This window comes from Neodiprion fabricii, chromosome 7, assembly GCF_021155785.1.
Source record: "Neodiprion fabricii isolate iyNeoFabr1 chromosome 7, iyNeoFabr1.1, whole genome shotgun sequence".
NCBI classification, from domain to species: domain Eukaryota; kingdom Metazoa; phylum Arthropoda; class Insecta; order Hymenoptera; family Diprionidae; genus Neodiprion; species Neodiprion fabricii.
Window position 1 is genome coordinate 18,273,067 of NC_060245.1, and position 19,526 is coordinate 18,292,592.

General features: G+C 41.1%; 3 protein-coding genes across 9 annotated transcripts in view; 1 reads left to right on the top strand and 2 right to left on the bottom strand.

Annotated features, from left to right (window-relative positions):
* Window positions 1-12,777, top strand: part of LOC124185984 (proto-oncogene tyrosine-protein kinase ROS) — a 36,886-nt gene extending 24,109 nt beyond the window's left edge. Inside the window, exons 1-19 of one of the 6 annotated variants that reach the window (XM_046577268.1) lie at window positions 431-556; window positions 1,327-1,559; window positions 1,692-1,931; window positions 2,836-2,986; window positions 3,061-3,557; window positions 3,641-3,930; window positions 4,009-4,356; window positions 4,440-4,752; window positions 4,835-5,158; window positions 5,225-5,844; window positions 5,925-6,566; window positions 6,651-6,904; window positions 6,993-8,144; window positions 8,214-8,642; window positions 8,736-8,959; window positions 9,033-9,503; window positions 10,177-10,540; window positions 10,883-10,936; window positions 11,185-12,777. In XM_046577268.1, coding sequence (XP_046433224.1) covers window positions 1,455-1,559; window positions 1,692-1,931; window positions 2,836-2,986; window positions 3,061-3,557; window positions 3,641-3,930; window positions 4,009-4,356; window positions 4,440-4,752; window positions 4,835-5,158; window positions 5,225-5,844; window positions 5,925-6,566; window positions 6,651-6,904; window positions 6,993-8,144; window positions 8,214-8,642; window positions 8,736-8,959; window positions 9,033-9,503; window positions 10,177-10,540; window positions 10,883-10,936; window positions 11,185-12,032 — 7,326 coding nt within the window. In that variant the 5' untranslated portion in view covers window positions 431-556; window positions 1,327-1,454 and the 3' untranslated portion in view covers window positions 12,033-12,777. Of the gene's footprint in view, window positions 1-430; window positions 557-1,326; window positions 1,560-1,691; window positions 1,932-2,835; window positions 2,987-3,060; window positions 3,558-3,640; window positions 3,931-4,008; window positions 4,357-4,439; window positions 4,753-4,834; window positions 5,159-5,224; window positions 5,845-5,924; window positions 6,567-6,650; window positions 6,905-6,992; window positions 8,145-8,213; window positions 8,643-8,735; window positions 8,960-9,032; window positions 9,504-10,176; window positions 10,541-10,882; window positions 10,937-11,184 lie in introns of those variants that run through there. The other 5 variants (XM_046577263.1, XM_046577264.1, XM_046577265.1 and 2 more) reach the window with 5 other exon arrangements.
* Window positions 14-1,092, bottom strand: LOC124185987 (cAMP-dependent protein kinase catalytic subunit beta-like). The gene has a single exon (XM_046577272.1). The coding sequence runs from the start codon at window positions 1,085-1,087 to the stop codon at window positions 41-43; it is 1,047 nt and encodes a 348-aa protein (XP_046433228.1). The 5' UTR covers window positions 1,088-1,092; the 3' UTR covers window positions 14-40.
* Window positions 12,778-13,001: 224 nt separating the features above from the next.
* Window positions 13,002-15,876, bottom strand: LOC124185986 (FHA domain-containing protein DDL). Of its 2 annotated transcripts, none has more exons than XM_046577270.1 (3): window positions 15,792-15,876; window positions 13,796-15,059; window positions 13,002-13,397 (listed from the first exon to the last, which is right to left on the bottom strand). In XM_046577270.1, exons 2-3 carry the CDS (start codon window positions 15,044-15,046, stop codon window positions 13,392-13,394), a joined length of 1,257 nt encoding a protein of 418 aa, XP_046433226.1. In that variant the 5' UTR covers window positions 15,047-15,059; window positions 15,792-15,876; the 3' UTR covers window positions 13,002-13,391. The 2 variants fall into 2 exon arrangements, with proteins under 2 accessions (XP_046433226.1, XP_046433225.1); XM_046577269.1 differs by lacking the exon at window positions 15,792-15,876 and adding an exon at window positions 15,401-15,564.
* Between the last annotated feature and the right edge of the window lie 3,650 nt (window positions 15,877-19,526).

The following is a 19,526-nucleotide window of genomic DNA, read 5'->3' on the forward strand; positions in this document are numbered from 1 at the left end:
GTATTGCAGGAAATAGCTTATCATCAACTAAACCCAGCTATCAAAAGTCAGCAAACTCCTTGGCAAAACGATCCACTTTGTCAATGATTAGCTCTTCCTCATCATAGTGATCGTAGTTGCTCGTATCTCCGACGCTACCGGTTTTAGGTATGAAGCCAGGCTCTACCTTCTGCTGGTATATCAGTAGCCAATTAACAGAGCGAAACCAACGATGCTTCTTGACGTCCACCGCGCCATCCTTCAAGTTCCCGTAACGTCTGGACAAATCCACTTGCAGAATGTTCTTCAACAGGTCTCGCAAGTCCTCGCCAAAGTTGCTTGCGAACTTGTACTTTCCGGAAACGATCTTCTCGTATATCTTCATCGGATCTCGAGCGTAAAAGGGCGGGTATCCGGCGTTCATTTCGTAAATCAGAACTCCGAAACTCCACCAATCCACCGACTTGCCGTATCCTTTTGAAAGGATTATTTCAGGAGCCAGATATTCCGGCGTACCGCACAGCGTCCAAGTTCTACCGTCTACCAATTTGCAGAAGCCAAAATCTGTTATCTTCAGGTAGCCATTGCTTTCTATCAATATATTCTCTGGCTTCAGGTCGCGATAAACCAAACCGCAATGATGCAGATACTCGAGAGCTAAAGTGACTTGAGCGGCGTAAAATCTTGACAGTCCCTCATCGAACTTTCCCATCCTTCTTAAATGAGAAAACATTTCACCGCCGGTCACGAATGGTAGGATCAAGTATATGTAGGAGTTATCTTTGAAGCAAAACTCCATGTAGATAACAAACGGGAATCGCACACACTCCAGTATCCTCTTCTCATTCCCGGTATGCTCGACTTGCTTCAGTTTCACCAACTTCGCCTTCTCCAATATCTTCATCGCGTAGTATACGCCGGTAGCTTTTTGCTTCACCAGCATCACTCGACCAAAGGCTCCGGTTCCCAGGGTTCTATACCGCACGAAATCGTCGAGCGATTGGTTCGGCTTCCTTTTCGTCTTCCAGTTCTCTGTGAAATTCGTCTTCAATCCCTCCAAAATCTGCTCGTACTCGATAAAAGATTTATCCAAGTCACGCTCGTTCATAATTAACCAGTTCGCTCAATTAGAATCCATATATTTATTACAACGAAGTAGCAGGTTAACGACTGGCAGGAGAAGTTGTTTCATAGCTTGGAGTCGAAACGCTCTGGCATTTGTTAAAAAAAATTCTAGACTCACTCAGAGTGGATCATCTGTTCAATGGAGAGAATTAAAAAGATGATATACAGCATGGAATAAAATCCAATGTGTACTCGGGTAATTATCACTGCGAATCATTTCAGAGGAAATAGGCACTCCACCTGCTCCGGCACTAGTCGCCGACAGTCTAACAGCCACCTCCCTGAGGCTGGAATGGAAGGGCATCGACTTGGCGAAACGAGGTGCCAAATTATCCTACGTGGTACAATGGATGTACGAGGAGCTCGCGGAATCTTGGCAATACTGCAGAAACGAATCGTGGGAAAAGGACAATCAGATTTTAGTAAAAAATTTACAGCCTTACACAAAGTACAGGGTACGTGGATCACTCGATTGGAATTGTTATATTATTGGAGATCAAACTTCACTCGACGTACCTGATCCAATGTTGAAATGTACGACGATGTGACGCTGTGACAAAAATTGTTTATCTCATTTTTTTTTTCAGTTTCGCGTAGCCGTGATCCTGAAATCGACTCAGCACTCTAGGGAATCCATTGCTTCAGCTCCTAGTGTTCCAATCTTGACTAAACCCGAGGGTTTTCCATTGTCACCACCGGTAATTGTTAGGGCGGCAGCGGTAGATTGCTGCCGCGTGTCCGTGTCTTGGGAACCGGGACCGTTTCCAAACGGCCCACTTTTGTCCTATGTCCTGCGGCTGCAAGGGGGCAATTATTCCACGCTTAAGGTATACACGCCACGCCAGAAGATAAACTTTTCCCTTTACGTTTATAGTTCCTTGTTTCGATTTCATCGAAGAATCAGAAGCAAACTAGCGCTATTTCTTTTATTGACAGTGCTTTATATTGTGCGCATATAACATTGTGATTATAATCCACTTTCCATACCTACAATCTATTTGTGATATTTGCTTACTCTGCCACGTACGTTACCACGCTTCACCTTGTCAATCACACTTTTTCAATGTCTTACAGTCTGTCACGATGCTTATTACTATATATTACAATCAATTACACGTGAGACTGGTTCGGCAAGCTACAACTTTTCACCCGTTATGCATGCATGCGTTTCATTCTTAGTCGTAGTAGAACAAATTCAAATTGCCTGAGGATAAACAATTGGTGTATCGTCAATTTTTACAAGCTTGTAACGGCGGTAATGGAAGACGAATAGGTGGTTCGATTAGACGTCTAAAAGTAGAATGTCTTTTGCTAATTTGAGAAATATCTGCTCGCGACGTTTTGTGAACGTATCTTTCCTAGGCTAGCGTAATACTCAGGCTTAGCGTGTCACCGTTTCTATGTAATTGAACGAATATTGAGCTAAGAATTGGAAAAAGAAACAATATCTATTCGTCAGACTTACAGCACGGTAACAAACTTGGTATTTGAATTATTTTCAAGCTTCAAATCCGCCATCTTCTCATAACTAACATTAACACTTCCAGCTTGTTCGAACCAATTCACTTAGGCAGCAGATTCTGGCATGGCGTTCTATCCTGCGCTTAAAAAACTCGATTGTTTTCTAACAGGGATCAATTATATACATATATATATATATATACATGTTTGGGTAAAAGTTATGAGCAACAAATTGCGAGTCGTTGAACAATTTTCCTACTTCACCTACAGGATATTTCAGCTGTTGAAAATGTGACAGACCATTACATGTTTCAAAATCTGACGCCACATCAAAACTATTCTGTGAGCATAACGATGAGGAATAGCGAAGGGGAGGGACCTCCTGCCGTAATATACATTTCAACAACGCCCGAGCCAGCTGGTAAAAATTAATCTTCAGATCTAGTCTTAATCGTTGTACCTGTTCGAATCGTCACAATTTATCCTTTAATTCAGTTACAGACATGCAACTACCGATACTGATTCTTGGGGGAGAGCACCAGGTGAAGAAGCAGGTCGCCGACTTGTTAGAAAATCCAGTCTTGATCTATGAAACGGCCAACAAAATTTGCGGTGTCGCGATACACGTTGCCTCTGGACAAGTATTCGTATCGGATTCAGGTGGCTACGTTTATCGAACATCGGTTGATGAAAGAACCGATCCTGTTGTCGTGCTGAGCCCGGACCAAGTGAACTTCAAGCCACTGAGTTTATCCGTTGATTGGCTGAACTTGCATCTGTACGTCTTGGGAGAAGTCAAACACGCAACGACCGTCTGGCAAATAGCTCGTTGCAACCTGGATGGACGGGGACTGACCGTTGCGGTCGCAGCTTTTTTGTCCAAGCCTTCGCACATCGAAGTTGATCCGTACAACGGGTACCTGTTTTGGGTCAGCAAAGATGGATTATCTCGTTTGGATTTAGCCGATATTAGCAACGGTGTGAAGCACGAGGTAAATTTTAGACACGATCGGCGCGGGTGAGGATAGATGCACTACCGAATTCGTTGATTGAACAATAATTTCATGACCCACAGACACAGCCAGACCTTATACTCGAAGATTCGCATCTGGAGGCATTTATGGTCGATCACAGAAATTTTCGTCTGCTGATACCACATCCTATGCAAAACACGGTGTTATCGGTTACTTTGGATGGTAGAGAAGTCTCGAATCTCCGAGCGAACACTCAGCAGCCGCAATTTCAGAACGTCGTTTCACTGGCTATGGCCAACGGTTTGTTTTATTGGGCAAACGGAAGGGATATACTAACGGAAGACTATCATCCAGGCCAGAACAGATACTTTCACAACTCGTATCCCTACAAGTAAGCAGATTTATAGATTTCCAGAAATACCTTTTGGTGAAAAATACAGGCTCAGAACTAATCCAATCGATTCGACAGGTCTTGCTACAGCGTAAATGTGCTGATGGACGCCAGTCAACCAGCTCCAGTTCCTGTCAATCCACCGACCGGTGTTCAGGCTGTTCTTGGAGCCGAAATGGCAAAGGTTTCTTGGAGAGCGCCGTATCTGCTCGGAGGACAGGGTAAAGGAGCTTGGCAAAACTGGTCCTACGAATTAGAAATCAAAGACGAAATAACCGGGAAAGCTGTTCATCAAAAAGGAATCCGTTTATTGTCTCACACTGTTCATCGATTGAGAGAGAGAACTAAGTATTCGATAAAGGCTGCGGCATATACGAGCGCCGGACGAGGTCCCTGGTCTACAGAATTTCGAGGACGAACATTGAGGTGAGCAGATTGGGAATAATTGTATTCAGTTGCAGGTAAAAAATGCGAGCTAGTTTTATTTATTAGCAAGATTCGTTTTGCAGAGATCCAAAAGGCGAGCCCTACGCTTCTATATTGTGGTCCGCGACTGAAGGATTATTGAAGAGTGACGTGACCGGAGAAAACGTGGAGACTTTGATACACAGGGCAAGCTGGAAGGACTCTGAAATGCAGTATCACATTGTCGACGTTGCGTGGTACAAAGACCTGCTCTACTTGGTCGGTAATAACTCGGTTTTGTACTGCTATAACACGACTAGCCATGAGAATAACAGAATGCACATAAATTCCGTTGGAAGCGTCGCTGTCGATTGGATATCGAAAAAACTCTACTGGGCAAATCCAAATCAGCAAATAGTGAGCACTAATAATAATATCTCATGAAACATTGCGTACAAGTTTTAGGGAATACCGAAACTGATGGAAATATGATATTTAGATAACCAGAGCAAACTTGGATGGAACTCATCAAGAACCAATGTCAATACTGGCAATTGTCAAGGAATTGATGATAGACTCGTTGGAAGCCTATTTGTATTGGTCGACTGGATATGCGGTCGAAGTATCGAGACTTAATGGCCAAGACAGAAGATTCTATTATTCCGATGAAATATTTATCGGTAAGCAAGTAATGGGTTTGACGTTGGATACGGAGAACAAGTTTGTGTATTGGATTGTCAGGAGTTACGAAAGCGGATCGATACTCTACAAAGCACCAACGTCCGAAAGAATACCTTTGAATGATAAAATTATTCCAGAGCAGGTTTGAATTTATTTCTTCCGGATTCGGTTTTATCCAATTCCAACAGTCCCTTATCGACTGTTTAAGAAATATTTGGAATTTCAGGTTTCGGCGTTACAATATCCTAACATACAAGGGCCGCTTTGTTACTTTTCGGAGCACTTGCTGTGGCTCCAAGATGATAGAAATGCAGTTATCGGAGATTTGTCTGGTCAAAACACAGCCATTATCAACGGAATAACCTTGTCCGGTCTTCAGATGGTTGCCATAATGGATCACGCTCTTCACAAGTATCCGAAGAATTTATCTGCGAATAGCATTGTTGTATTACCATCTGCGGTAAGCATAGACAGCATAAGAGTGGAAGGTAAATGGAACAATTTCAACGTCTCGTGGAACTCTGTGAAGAATGTAAACTACGGAACGGTCTTTTACGAGGTGAAATTCGCGGATTATATAAACACGAATACGAATTCAGAAATCACTAAGGAAACAACGATACCTTACCACAATTCCGAAATATTTTCACCATACGCCATATTGGAAGTAACCATAAAAGCGTTCACTTATTGGGGAATGTCACATAACACACGAAAAATTCTGAGATCTCCTCAAGCGAAACCTAGTCAACCAACAAACGCAAGAGGATTCGTTGAATTTGATAAGAAACCACTTAGCGACGAGACTAATATTTCCGCGGTGTTCAGGTACGCTAAATCGGCAGTTATCAACCGAAACGTAACTCCTCATATTATTCGTATTCTAAGTCAAGTTCTTTCGCTTACAGATGGGATCCACCCGATCATCCCAACGGCTTGATCCAAGTTTACGCAATAGACTGTTGGTACATGCTGGAAGGTATGAATATAGACATTTGCAACTGTCTCAATGTAAATTCGACAATGTTGGAATACCGATTGTATCAGTTGCTGCCGAACACAACTTACTACTTCCGAGTGCAGGCATACACAGAAGTCGGTGGCGGATGGTTCACCGACATCGTCAATATATCAACTGATTACGAAAATCCTGTACCGAAAATATTGGTGGCTACACCAGAGGCTGTGAGAATTTCAGATTTGGACAGACAAATCAACGACACGATAACCAGACATGTCGCTATTGAAGTGGCCTACTCTGCGGTGGAGAATAAAGTATATGGAATAAACGAAATGCAGGAGATGATGCTCGCGGATATCGATAGTCCGAATGTAACAAAAATTCTCAAATTGAACAATACCGCGTCAAGTTTATGCGTCAATTGGGTTACCAGGACCTTATTTTGGACAGAAGCAGATTACGGAGAATCTGTTAGTAGAAATATTATGCGACTGGATTTAACAGCGTGGGAAGCAGGCTATACAATCGCCGAGAAAATAATAACCACTAGGAACGCAACGTTGAATTTGGATATATCACCTCTGACAGGGTGAGCAAAAGATTAATTTTTAACAGCATAAAGTGTTGAAATTAATTAGCATTTTTGTTAACTGTTTTATCTTTGCCGACGCAGAACATTGTATTGGATCGAGTTAGTTCAAGCCGACCGTGGAGTGACGATGCAATCAAATTTGAACGGAGAAAATGTTCAGTATTTCTTCAACCAAATTGACGACTGCTCGTGTCATTATGCGCCGATTGTGAGACCGGTCATGGCGGTCGACAACACGGACGCCTCTACACCTGTAATTTATTGGGTCTCAATGGAAGGCCACTTGAACATCGCAGACATGGATGGATGTACTTGCAATATGGTGCTCGGTCCAGGTACGTTCCAGGCTATGAAGAACCTTGGTGAAAATTGTAACATATATAATATCGAATGCAGCGTTGAACTGGTTCGTCACGATTTCAGGTTTTAACAGAGGTTTACCACCGACGTCATTGACAGTGGACAAGATCAATCTTTACTGGTCCAACGCGGATAAGGACAGTGTTTACTACGTAGAAAAAGCCAATCCGGATGACACCAGAATCAAACGACTTCACTTGCAAAGCCCGCGTAGTCTTAAAGCCATTGGAAAATCTTTGCAGCCTTATCCAGTTGCCGAATGCTTGGTTCCGAGACAAGTATCTGATAATGTTGAAGTTCTGAAGAAATTTTCAAACTCCATCAAGATCAAGTTACCTGAACCTGTGCCCCACTTCGCATGTGAGAAATATAATCTTCCGGCAACACTATATACCATTTACATTACCGAATGCTCCGCGGTAGATTCTACTAAGTGTAGCAACAACAGAGAAAAAATTAAACTGAAGACTTTCAAGAAGGAAATCGAAGTTGAAAATCTTAAACCGTTTAGTAGATACATGTTTCAGCTGAGTTTGAGCAACTACTACAGTGGCTTGGAGTCTTCCAGTCCTGAACCAGACCAGGGAGTAGTAATAATAACGGAGGCAGGAGTTCCAACGAGGCCAGAAAATGTCGAAGTTCAAGCACTAACGCCTACTTTAGCGGCGGTTAGTTGGCTGCCACCAAAAATATTGAACGGAGCAGCTGTTCGCTATGAAATTCATTGGAGACCAGTGCAGCTTGTTAACGGAATGAGACACAACGGCGAACAGTCAATTAAACACACCGAGCAATCTTCGGATGGAAAACTATCTGCGACGCTGCAGTCATTATTGCCGGGACAAGATTACCTGATATGTGTTCGCGCTTACTCGACTTCCAGTGCTATTTACAACGAAAGCCTTCCTCAATTCCTGAAAATGTATCCAGAACCAAACAACTTGACGCTGACTGGTACCAGTGTCAACTCGATGAACATATCATGGGTGCCGAATAAAAATCTGACTATTGACTACAGTCTGCAATACTCGATAGTGGGATCGGACAAATGGCAGACAGTTGTCAATCCGATACTTCGAAATAATAAGGTGGAATTCCACATTCGTAAACTGCAACCGAAAACTTTCTACAGATTTAAATTGACGCTAAGGTATCCAATTTATAAGCTTAACGTCACCTGGCCGTCAGACGCGAGATTTACTTTCCAAACATCAGGTAAGTTGCCTGTTTCTCCCCATCTTTCGAGGTTGAACTTAATCGATGTTTGTCCCTCTCGTCTTCCAGGCGATGTTCCAAGCGCTCCTGGAACTCCCACAATAACAAAGGTGCGTGGTCCGGTCTATCAAGTTAATTGGGAGCCTGCACACGCTCGTGGATCTTCGATCACGTTGTATCGTCTTGAAGGAACCATCTTAGAAGATTCCGATACTATGGATAAACGTCGCAACGAAACTAGCGAATGGCGCCTCTACTATAACGGGACAGACACTTACTGGATAATCCCAGACGAAATGGTGCAAAAGTACCAATTTCGAGTTCAAGCAAAGAACGCGTATGGCCTTGGAACTTGGAGTAAAGCCAGCGCAGTGGTTGACTTGAATGAGGCTGGGAGTGGGATATTTGTCCCTCCGCAACACCTGGGATTGATACTAGGACTCAGTGTTCCTCTGATCCTCGGAGTGATGCTATTATGTTTTGGCTTTTTCCTTTGTCGTGAGTGTCGATTTACCGTGAATAATTTGAATTTAAGGACAAAACTACTGTTCGGCATGATTTGAAAGGACTAAAATTTATCCGATATTTTAGCAGTCTACCGGCAACGTAAAGAGGATAAAAAGGCAGTAATTCCACCAGCTGCGCCGGACGTTGAATTAGCAACGTTACGCGAAATTCCGCGCGGAAATTTTATGCAGTCAAACACGTTGTACGCAACTGCGACGCAAGACGACCCGGACGACTCTTCGCTGCCAAAGATAAAAAGGGAGCAAATAACGCTGGCCAAATTCCTGGGTAGCGGTGCATTCGGAGAGGTGAGTTTACCTCTTGAAATACCTACTGAAACGAAGATTCAGTTTCTAAAACAATCCTCGTGTCTTGTACCAGGTTTTTCAAGGCATTGCGAAGGACCTGGACGGTCCTGGAATAACTGGAGTGGCTATAAAGACTCTTAGAAAAGGGGCGTCTGCGCAAGAGAAGACTGAATTTTTACGCGAGGCTCGACTTATGAGTCCCTTCAGGCACAAGCACGTTCTTCGACTGCTTGGAGTTTGCCTAGACACAGATCCGCCGCTGCTGGTGTTGGAGCTAATGAAGGCTGGGGATCTGTTGACGTATTTGAGAGCCAGCCGCTGTCTACAGCCATCGGATCCCTGCGCTCTTAGACTTCAAGATCTTCTTGCTATGTGCGAAGATGTGGCGAGAGGCTGCCAATACCTGGAGGAACTTCATTTTGTTCACAGAGACCTAGCTTGCAGGAACTGCCTGGTATCCGCCAGGGACAGAGAGAACCGTGTGGTAAAAATTGGAGACTTCGGACTCGCAAGAGACATCTATAAAAACGATTACTACCGCAAGGTAATTCGTCCTCACTGCATTTAAGGGGGTTTAATATGCGGGCAGACGGTCGAAATAGTGGCTAAATTTTGGGTATTTATACCTCGACAAAAAATGATTCGCATAGATTGGGGTTTTGCTCAAAAGTACGTAGATCAAGCATCATTTAAAATTTTTTTTTAAATTAAAACAACGAACAGGAAGTATTGTTATTGACAGTAACATCTACTATGCTCGGTAAGACGTTTTACTGCGCCCGCTATATCTAAAAAACGGCTCATCCGATTTATTTCAGATTTGGAGACAATATCCTTGAGTAGTCCTCTTTTTCATGACCACAGTTTTTTTTCTATTCATCGTACTGTTCATTTTTGTTAATTAAATAAAATAGTCGCCAATTTGAAAAGAAGAATCGAACGTCAACTTTAAACGGTTAACACATCGTTGAGAAAGAATACGAAAGAAAAAAAATTTAGATCATGGCAAAGAGAATAGATCAGCGAAGAATATTGTCTCGAAAATTTGAGGTAAACCGGTTGTTGCGACGTATTCGAAATATCGTACGCAGTAGAAAACATCTCACCGAGCGAAAGGTTTGACGTTATTGTCAAAAGCGATACTTTTCATCGATCGATTCTATTAAAAAACAAAGTCCGAATTCACGAATATTCAACAAGTTATGCTTATTTCGTAGGAGGGCGAAGGCCTACTGCCGGTACGATGGATGGCACCGGAGTCTCTAGTGGATGGGGTATTTACCTCTCAAAGTGACGTGTGGGCGTTCGGTGTTTTGATGTGGGAAATCACTTCCCTGGGCCAGCAGCCATACCCGGCAAGAACAAATCTGGAAGTGCTATACCACGTTAGAGCTGGCGGAAGACTGCCAAAGCCGCTAAATTGTCCAACGCCGTTACATCAGTTGATGCTGCGCTGCTGGAGCACGGCGGATGCTAGACCCAGTTTTAAGGCTTGTTTGGATCATATAATAACGCTCAGAAGCAGAACAGAAGATGCCGCGATCAGCCCTGCACATGCTGGCCATTACTTATCTAAACAAGGTTTGTTCCAACTCGATTCAATCGTGCCTCAACCTCATTCGCATTGATCTCTGTCCTGCATGAATATGTTACATTCATTGTGAAAATATCTATACGATGCTACTGAAAGCCGTTTCGCTTCGATTCAATTCAAGAAACACGATTATCTTACTCCGTGACGAAGAAGTAAAAGTTTTTCGTTCGGTTATAATTGAAAATTCCGACACATTGGAACGTCTGTTTGATGTCAATTTTAAAAGGGGATTAAACTGTTCTATTGACTTGAGAAAATTTCCCGTTTATTCTTGATTAACATTGCTTGAAAAAATTTTGAAATGACCATCGCATGGCTTGTGCTTGCAGGCGTGTCTAACATGGCTTACTTTGCTGATGAGAATCAAAATCATAACCACTCAGGTAGGTTTCATGTTTAATGTCATTTAGCCCATTTATTTAACCGGCGATGAGCGTCTTCACATAAATTTACGTTATTGTCATTATGACAGAATATCCATCAAAGTTAACAAACCTTAACACTCCCCAACGCGTAAGGAATACAGCGACTAACCATCAAAGAAATTGGAATATACTTTGCAAGCTCCGAAGTGGTCGCCGGCGTTGCGAGCTAATACAAGATTGTTGACGGTCGTTTAAAATTTGTTTAGGCAACTCCTGGAAATCTACAAGCTCCGAAGGCAGTAGAGACATGCAGCCATTTTTACCCGATTCTTGCAACACGACGGCACTATTAGCGTCCGGAGAAATTCCGAAATATTTAGAATTAATAGCAGATAACGACGTACCTGATGTTAGAGATACTCCGACTGGTGGCTATGAAGTACCGAGACCCGTACAGTGCCTGGATAAAAATGAAGTTCAAAAGGAAAGCAAAATACCAGAACTATCAGATTCGCAAAATGAAAGCTCAAACTTGGATCGTGAACAGTTGGAAGATGTTGTAAATCAAAAAAGAGAATCGGCGAATAACTTTGACTTGACGGAACCAAAAAGAGCCTCCATTTCCAGCACAGGAGAAAAATTCTGCATTTTGGATAGCTCGAGGTTGGCTAATCATGTTTCCAAATGTATAGCTGCGACGAACTCTCCGAGTTCCATTGACGACAGTCGCAAGAGCGAAAAAATCTCAACAGAAATCAGAGGATCGCTGACTAGTTTGAGCGGTAGAAGCAGCAGCTCCCACGGCTCGTCGACAAGCTTGACTCCATCTAGGCCAAGCTCGTCGTTATTGAATTCTCAGAATACTTTGCCATTGAAGAAGAATGGGGCAACTAAGCAAAACATTCTATCCAGCGATACGAATAGTGGAAGAAATACAATTTCGAAATTAAGCAGGACACATTCAATTCTGCAAAATGGGAAAGCGAATATACCTTTAGCAATAAATAGTGCCTTACTGAATTCTCTCAGGCAAACACCGGATACAGGTGAAGATGGAAATGAGATCGCTACCTATACAAATATAAACTCTGACGCGGTCAGAGTAAATGGGTAATGATAAAAGGTGATATTTGAGAAACTGGACATTATAGTGTAGATATTTAGAGCCTTGACTGCCATGATTGATTATTTGTGTAGTACATAATTTCGTTACTATTATGATAAGTAATCGGTAAGAAACATTGGAACCTGTTTTAAAACGCCGTACTATGAATTGACGTGTTGTTGAAATCAAAGGCAAACGATTGCGACGATGTATACGAAATTGTTAAGTTTAAATTTATCGTAGACAACAATATTATTATACACAAAGTTGAAGGTTGAGATATTTTATCAAGCTTTAAAAACGTATATTAAAGGCGTGTACCGATACTGCTGTAATTAAATTATTTCAACGTGCTGCTGATATATTTAACTTTTAAAGTGCCTTTTAAACGATAATAATTAAGATAAATGAATAAATATAAGCTAGCGTGAATCAAATTGTAAATAATTATATTTTTAAATGTTTTCCTAGTATGTCATCGTTAGATTTTCATCCATCAACTTACACCACATTTTCACACACATGCTCAAGTATTAAGCATCTTCCAGTCAACTTGAATAAACTTGAAAACGAGTTTGCTTAAAATAATCATTTCATGTCTTATTGTAGTTATTTTTCTTCATTTCCATTTCAAATGTCATTTTGCATACGTAACATTTGTATTGTTCCTTGATCATTTTATACTAATTTTATTATATTGTATAAAAAATGAAAGAAGGAATCATTGCACGGAATACAAACGATTATAATTGAATAGTGTAATTACTTTTGTAAATATTACTTTGCGTCAGTGAAAAATTGCTCGTATATTGTTTAAGTAATAAATATCCAAAGATTCGTGGGCCGGAAATGGTGACCAAAATTACCCCAACGTATCTGATACTTGGGCACTATCCGTCTACGTGCTAATGCGTAACGTAGGAAGTAACGATGTAAATAAATAAAATAACCGACAGTGAAATGAAGAGGTACCACAGATTCATGACATTTTATATTTTTAATTTATGCGATTGTTTTATTTTTCACATTGGTAGTGTACAGGTTCAATTTTGTACGCCATGTCTTACCGGATAGAACATTACAAAGTTTGTGAATCAGGATTGACAATAAAGTAAACAATTCTGAAGAAATAACAATCCGAATTTCTCGATTCCTTGATCTTAAAATATCTATAAAATATTTCATCAAGATCTATTCATTTACATTTAATCTTTCTAAAACTTCAAAACACTCTTCCAGCGCTCGTTGCCAACAAACTACCGATGCAATCTAACGATACACCTGCGTTCCATAAAATTGCAATATCATCGTTCTACATTGACATTCCACCTCTTCGAGCACCGCGTATGCTCAGTAAGCCCGTTCAGCTCATTTCTGCAAACAAAAATGATGAAATAAAATTAAGGAAACTACATTCTCATCAACTAATTTGAGCCCGCAAATTTCTTTGGGGAATTTTACTGAATTCTATGGTAAATATGCAGAGCCAACAACAAAATATACAGTGCGCTGTGGATTATTGCAATATAACAGAAAAACTGCTCGGTTAAAAGTATCCTTCTGATGACAAATCTTTGACAGTTTTGGAGCAAAGAGAAATTTAAATCCAAGATTTATTATTCATTAGCTGCCTGGTTTTATGTCTTGTTTCGTAAAATTTTGAGATTATATCGTTTTATCGCTGTCAAAGTATGAAAGGTAAATTACAACTCTACGGAAACTTGACACCAAGTAGAAAGACGAAAGAACAAAAGCCATTAATAATTTCTCACCGGAACAGCAGATGTAAATGGGACGTCATCATCCAGAGCATCATCCTTACTCTGTTCGTGCAGAAGAACGTATTCCCGAGAGCTGAATCCAAAGCGCAGAACATCCCTCTCCAAGAGCTCGTGATACCTTTTAGGCTCGAGTTTGATGTCATTGACATGAGTGCCGTTGGCAGATTCTAGGTCTATCAAATACGGTCTGACCCTCTTTCCTTCGCCGCCATCTTCCCTCTGGAATGAGACAAGCCTAAACTGCAGAGCGGCATGCTGTTTGGAGCAAGACGGATGGTCCAGAGGAATATCCGCAACCTTGCGATCCCTGCCCATCAGGTAAGCAGACTGCCTATGGACATAGAGGGTGGGCAACGCCTTTTCACCCTTGAAGGGATAGAGTCTCCAACGGCGCTTCGGCTTTCGCGCCTCCATTGGTTCTGTGTATTTTATCACCACACCGTTCACAGTATTTGCGTCTTCCGTCAACTTTCCAGAAGGCTCGAAATTTGGCTTCTCTTTCTCAATTGGCTTCCCGTTGTTCTCCTTTTTCATATCCGCTTTTCCCCATTCCGGCGACGGCTCACCCTTTACTCTGGAGCCGTCGAAACTGCTTCTCGGCCCATCGCCATCCCCGAATCTGTTTCCTCTACCCCCTCGCCTGCCACCTCTACCGCTGTTATGTCTACCTCGTTCTCGCTCTTCAAACCCCCTGTTCCTCTCGTCTCGCCGAGGGGACTTCCTTTCGTTCTGCCTTCTGCCGTCAAACCTATCGACGGGTCGATTTTCACCGTTGTAGTTTCTGTTCGACCTTTCCGGAGCATCGCGTTCCCGCCTCCGCTGGTTGTCAGATTCATTTTGGCTGCGGTTATCCTCCTTCCTTCGCTTTTCCAAATCTCTGTCTATATCTCTGTCTCTCTCCTTTTTCTCCCACTTGGTTCTGGCCTCTCCGCCATCCTGGCGCTCTCTGTGACCCTTTCTTCTGTCGTCACGTGACGCCGGGTACCGTTGGTTCTGAGACTGAGGACTCTGCTTCCGCTTCCTTCCGTCCGGGCTTTCCCATCTTGATCTTTCTACATTTCTGTCCTGGCGCATTTCCTTTGGCCTTACGCGGTCTTCTTTCTCCATCTGCCTCTTGCGCTGCTTCGGCGAAGGCGGTGCTTGTTCTTTGGCATCACTTGAATTCGACGAACCTTCGTCCTTGGAACTATCAGACTCGTTCTCTGAACTGCTAGCCTTGCGTTCCCTTTTCGTTCGCCCCATTATCCAGATTTTCCTGTTGAATTAAACCATAGACATGGAATCGAACAAATAATTTTAGAGGTTAAGGCATCCGATAGTATGCGCTGGGTTGCCGTATTTGAATTTTATTCTGGCGTTAAGATTATTCGGAATGTTAAAAATAATCTCGCAGCTCTGGAAATACGCCAAATTGCGTGTAGGGAGGATGCAATAAGTGACGTCAATTCAATCAAGTCTCCTTGATTGCCACTAATAATTTTCCCACTCAACACACACCAACATTTGTTGTTTGAGGTTATGTACACGAGTTGACTGAAGGCGAAAGTATCCGAAAAATTTTATGACCCAGTGGATTATCGAAAGTAAAATACTTACAAAATATGGCTAGTGGGTTTCACTGAATGTAGGCATCTGCGATTAATGTTAAGATCGCTACTGAATTTCTGATATTTCGATTCATTCGCGACGCTAAAAATCCGAGCAAAAAGTACGACGTTTCAAATTGTCAAACACCGACCAAGATCCGTCGTTTCCGCCATTTGTCGGATCGTCTCGTAAATAGCAGGGATGCCACCGGCCGGCAAAGAATAGTCCCTAGACCGGACGATTGGAGTAGAATAATTCAAATTACGGTACAAATAATAAAAGGAAAAATGACAATAAACTGTTGCTCGCGAGAAAGTTTGTCTTTGGTGTGCGATTCACTTGCGCCGGAAAGAAAAATTGAGGCACGGTAATAATTATTCCTAATATGTTTACAACTTACCTTGTTCAAAGTATCCTTGACTTCTGGTGACTTCTTCCCCAAGTTGTACAGCACGAACCGATGCAACTCTGTTCGTTGACAGACGTTGACTGAGGGACACGTAAAGACTGAAAGCCTGATGGGACTGTTCGGAATGAAATGTGTACGTGATAAATTGATCGTCACGTGGCGCTCTCTGCGGCCATTCTTGCACACGCAACCCGATCCGACAAATGGTCGGTACGTAAAGACGACGAGAACTGATGTTACGATCGTTTACCGCATATATCCAGATTTTTCATAGTCGAATGATTATTATCATGCCTATGGAAAAGACGAACCGGAACAGACTGAAATTTTCATATAACCCCGTGACGACGCCGTATACGTTTCAACTATGCAAGATCACTCGAGCCAAATTCAGCAATGCTAATGTAACTCCATCGGATCGACAAAAATTGTGTTACCTAAATAGATGCAGGATAAACGTACACTTGGTTTACTGTTAACAGAGTTGGAAACCTTTCGTTGATGCAAACGATAGGAGAAATAGCCGAAGAAGTTAACCAAAGGATGGACATGTTTTACAAACCTCAAGCGCGCAACTCTCAATTCGAAACCTGGACGCTTCAACGCTACCAGCAATAATTGCTCCGAACCGAAAGACAAAAGAAACAAAAAGCCTCTCGGAATTTCGGCCGAGTGTCCCGAGATGGATTTTCCGGATTATTTGTAATCAAATCATTATATTATCAATTATATACGGATGGTTTCAAATAAGATATTTGGCACCCGGCGAACGCATCGGCTTGCAACCCGCTGCTTGCACATTTTTTACACAATTACGTAATACAACGTAACAGTGTCGGGCTATTCTTCAGTTTCAAACTAAAAATTACGATTAACAGCGTTAATTTTTAATTGCTGTAATAGAATAAAAATTTTCCGAAAAATTCCTGATTTGAGTTTTTTAATTTAAATATTGAACGTAATTGTATGATGATACGAATTTGCTCGTCGAAGGGGAAGAATTAATTCTCAGTTAAGTTTTTCTAATTTTCAAAATAAACAACTGCTACTTTATTCAATGTTTCGAATCAAGGGAATTTAAACAGATTACCAATAAAATTTTTCGAATAAAAAAGTAAAAAATAATTCTGAAAATTAAAAATAATTCCTACATCAATTTCTTGGAGTACAATAAGAGATAAAAAACAATTCAGAGTTGATAATTCAATTCTAAATTCAAGTAAGCACTGGCTAATTACCTATCAATGCCAATTTGTACTGATCTACGTAAAAACGACTTTTATCCTGCAAAATTTATAAATTTATGAATAAATAAATATAAAAATAAATAAATTCATAACTAAAGAATTCGTATGAAATGGCAAAACTAGTTTAAATTGATATAGATCACCGTTGAGTATGAAATTGTTATTCGTAGAAAGTTGATTCTGAGATTTGACGAATGTTGCTGTTAACTGAATTGAATGATTTTAATTTCTTTGCAAATTTTGGGCTATAGTTTTCTGCCTTGCTTCACCCATTACTAAAATCATATACATATATGCACATCTAAACTCCTGGTAGTCAAGTTTTTCGATATTTTTCAAAGTTTTAAATTTCATCAATTATTGAATCATTTTGCACTCAATCATCAACTTTCTTTTTTTGTCATGTGTATCAAATTCTGAAGCCTCGTGTTTCTACTTTTTGCGCCGACACGTTTTTCACTTGACGATAATAAAAATCTATCACACGCACTTGTAACACTAAATATTAAACGAAAAAAAAATTTTCGTACGATAAGGATGACTACGGTTTGTGACAAAGTGAAATAGTGTTCATATTCAAATCATCTCATTACACACCGATCGGGACATTTGCTTTTCGGTTGAATAGTTCACCATAAAATTATTTCAAATCAACGAGCCGTTAATTTTTCAGAAAATTAATCACCAGCTGAAGTTAAAAAGTTGCCCAATTAATTTGGCCAACATTTGAAACGCTTAAAAACTTTTTCTGTTGCCGCTTTGACATTAGTAACTAAATTACAAATGTAAGTTTCGAATAATTTTGTCATGGTATAACTGAAAATTTTCAAATAGTGGACAGTTGGAAATAATCAGTGATTTTAAATTCATGCGACTCACCGACGCTACATCTTGAATATCGGTCCAGCCTCACCGTCTCAAGTGTATCCTTTCTGGCGTGAATTAAATATTCCTCCGGAGAACACTGAATAAATTTTATATTCCTGTGGAGAACACTCACCAAATTTTGTATTGCACTCGGAATTATCACTGAAATGGCAATCGAATCGATAACTGCATCACGCAACAAAGAATATCACCGATGGAGAGCCCACGATAATTTTTCACCCGGCAAATATAATAAACTCGTTCTCTAAAATACGCACTGCACTTGCTAAGATTCAACGTAACTACATTTTGATTAGAAGATCGAGTACAGAGGATTCGGACTTGCGTAAATAATCTCGAATGTTACCTGAGTTTAACTCGCAACGAAGGAAAATTGACGGTGTGAATTTTTCGTAGCCTAAGCGACTTCGCGGTGCCAGTTGACTGCTATATTTATATCTCTGCGACCCGAATCACTGCACGCGACAAATTTCGAATCTAAAACAGAATATTCTCGCCTACTTTTCATATTTCTTTCACTTCAATAACGAGAAAAAACAATCTTACGATAACGGCACCCCAAGACCCGTCCGTTAAACTGGAGATGAGAAGAAAAATTTTCTACCGATTGTCAGTTGTTTGTAGCCGAACGACCCGAACTTTGCTGCATAACTCGCGAATCCCGCCAAAATACATCGACCACGAAGTAAGGCGTTGACAAAGAATTGATAACGAATGCCAATTGAATGCGCTTTAGCTATTACCAACTTTCTTTCAAAATTCCATGATGTTATTCTGATCTTTGTTCTGTACAATATATTTACAACCTGAGTAAGTCTCGAATAAAACTTCCATCTTACGTTGATAAAACCGGACAACGGCCATCGTGAGATTATTTTTTTCAGTTGATTTTGGACATCAAATTAATGAACATTTACACTCACAATTATCTTCCTAGTCACGGAAAATCGCCATGTGAATCACTTAAGTCAGTACATACTCAATACACATATCTGAACATGAAATTGGACATGATTTTAAAGTAAATATGGCGTAATTGAAATTACTGAATTTTTTCGCCCTCGGCGTTAGATTCAAAACTGCAAGACAGACAACTTCTGGTCACTGCGCTGCCGAGTTTGTGAGTAGCTCTGCCAGGCTCTGCCCTGTCCTAGGAAGTTTTTAGCGCTGCCAGCCAGTTCGGAACGCACCGTAATGTCAACATTTCAGATCTCTTATCTTTTTTCAACCTGCAAGATAAAAAAAAAACAAAACATGTACGTCGGTAATATGCATAGGGATAAGGATGAATGAGCGTATTTCGAAATGTGTTGCGCACAGGCGATATTTCGGAACGTTCTGAAAGGGGTAGAGCCTGGACATAAAAAAAGACGATTATAAGGGGCCGATATCATTAATCCAGTCATCGTATCCGCTAATACTTTGATTCGAGACGCGTGGCAGCAAAATTCTTTGTTACTACGGGTTATTTGGCTGGGAGATTGGCCATATTTGGCTACCTGTGCTCTTCTTGTGGCGGCTTGTGGTACTACTTATCTGGTAACCCTGGATTCTGGCATACGACATTAGGATGCTACCTTCGTGTCTGTAG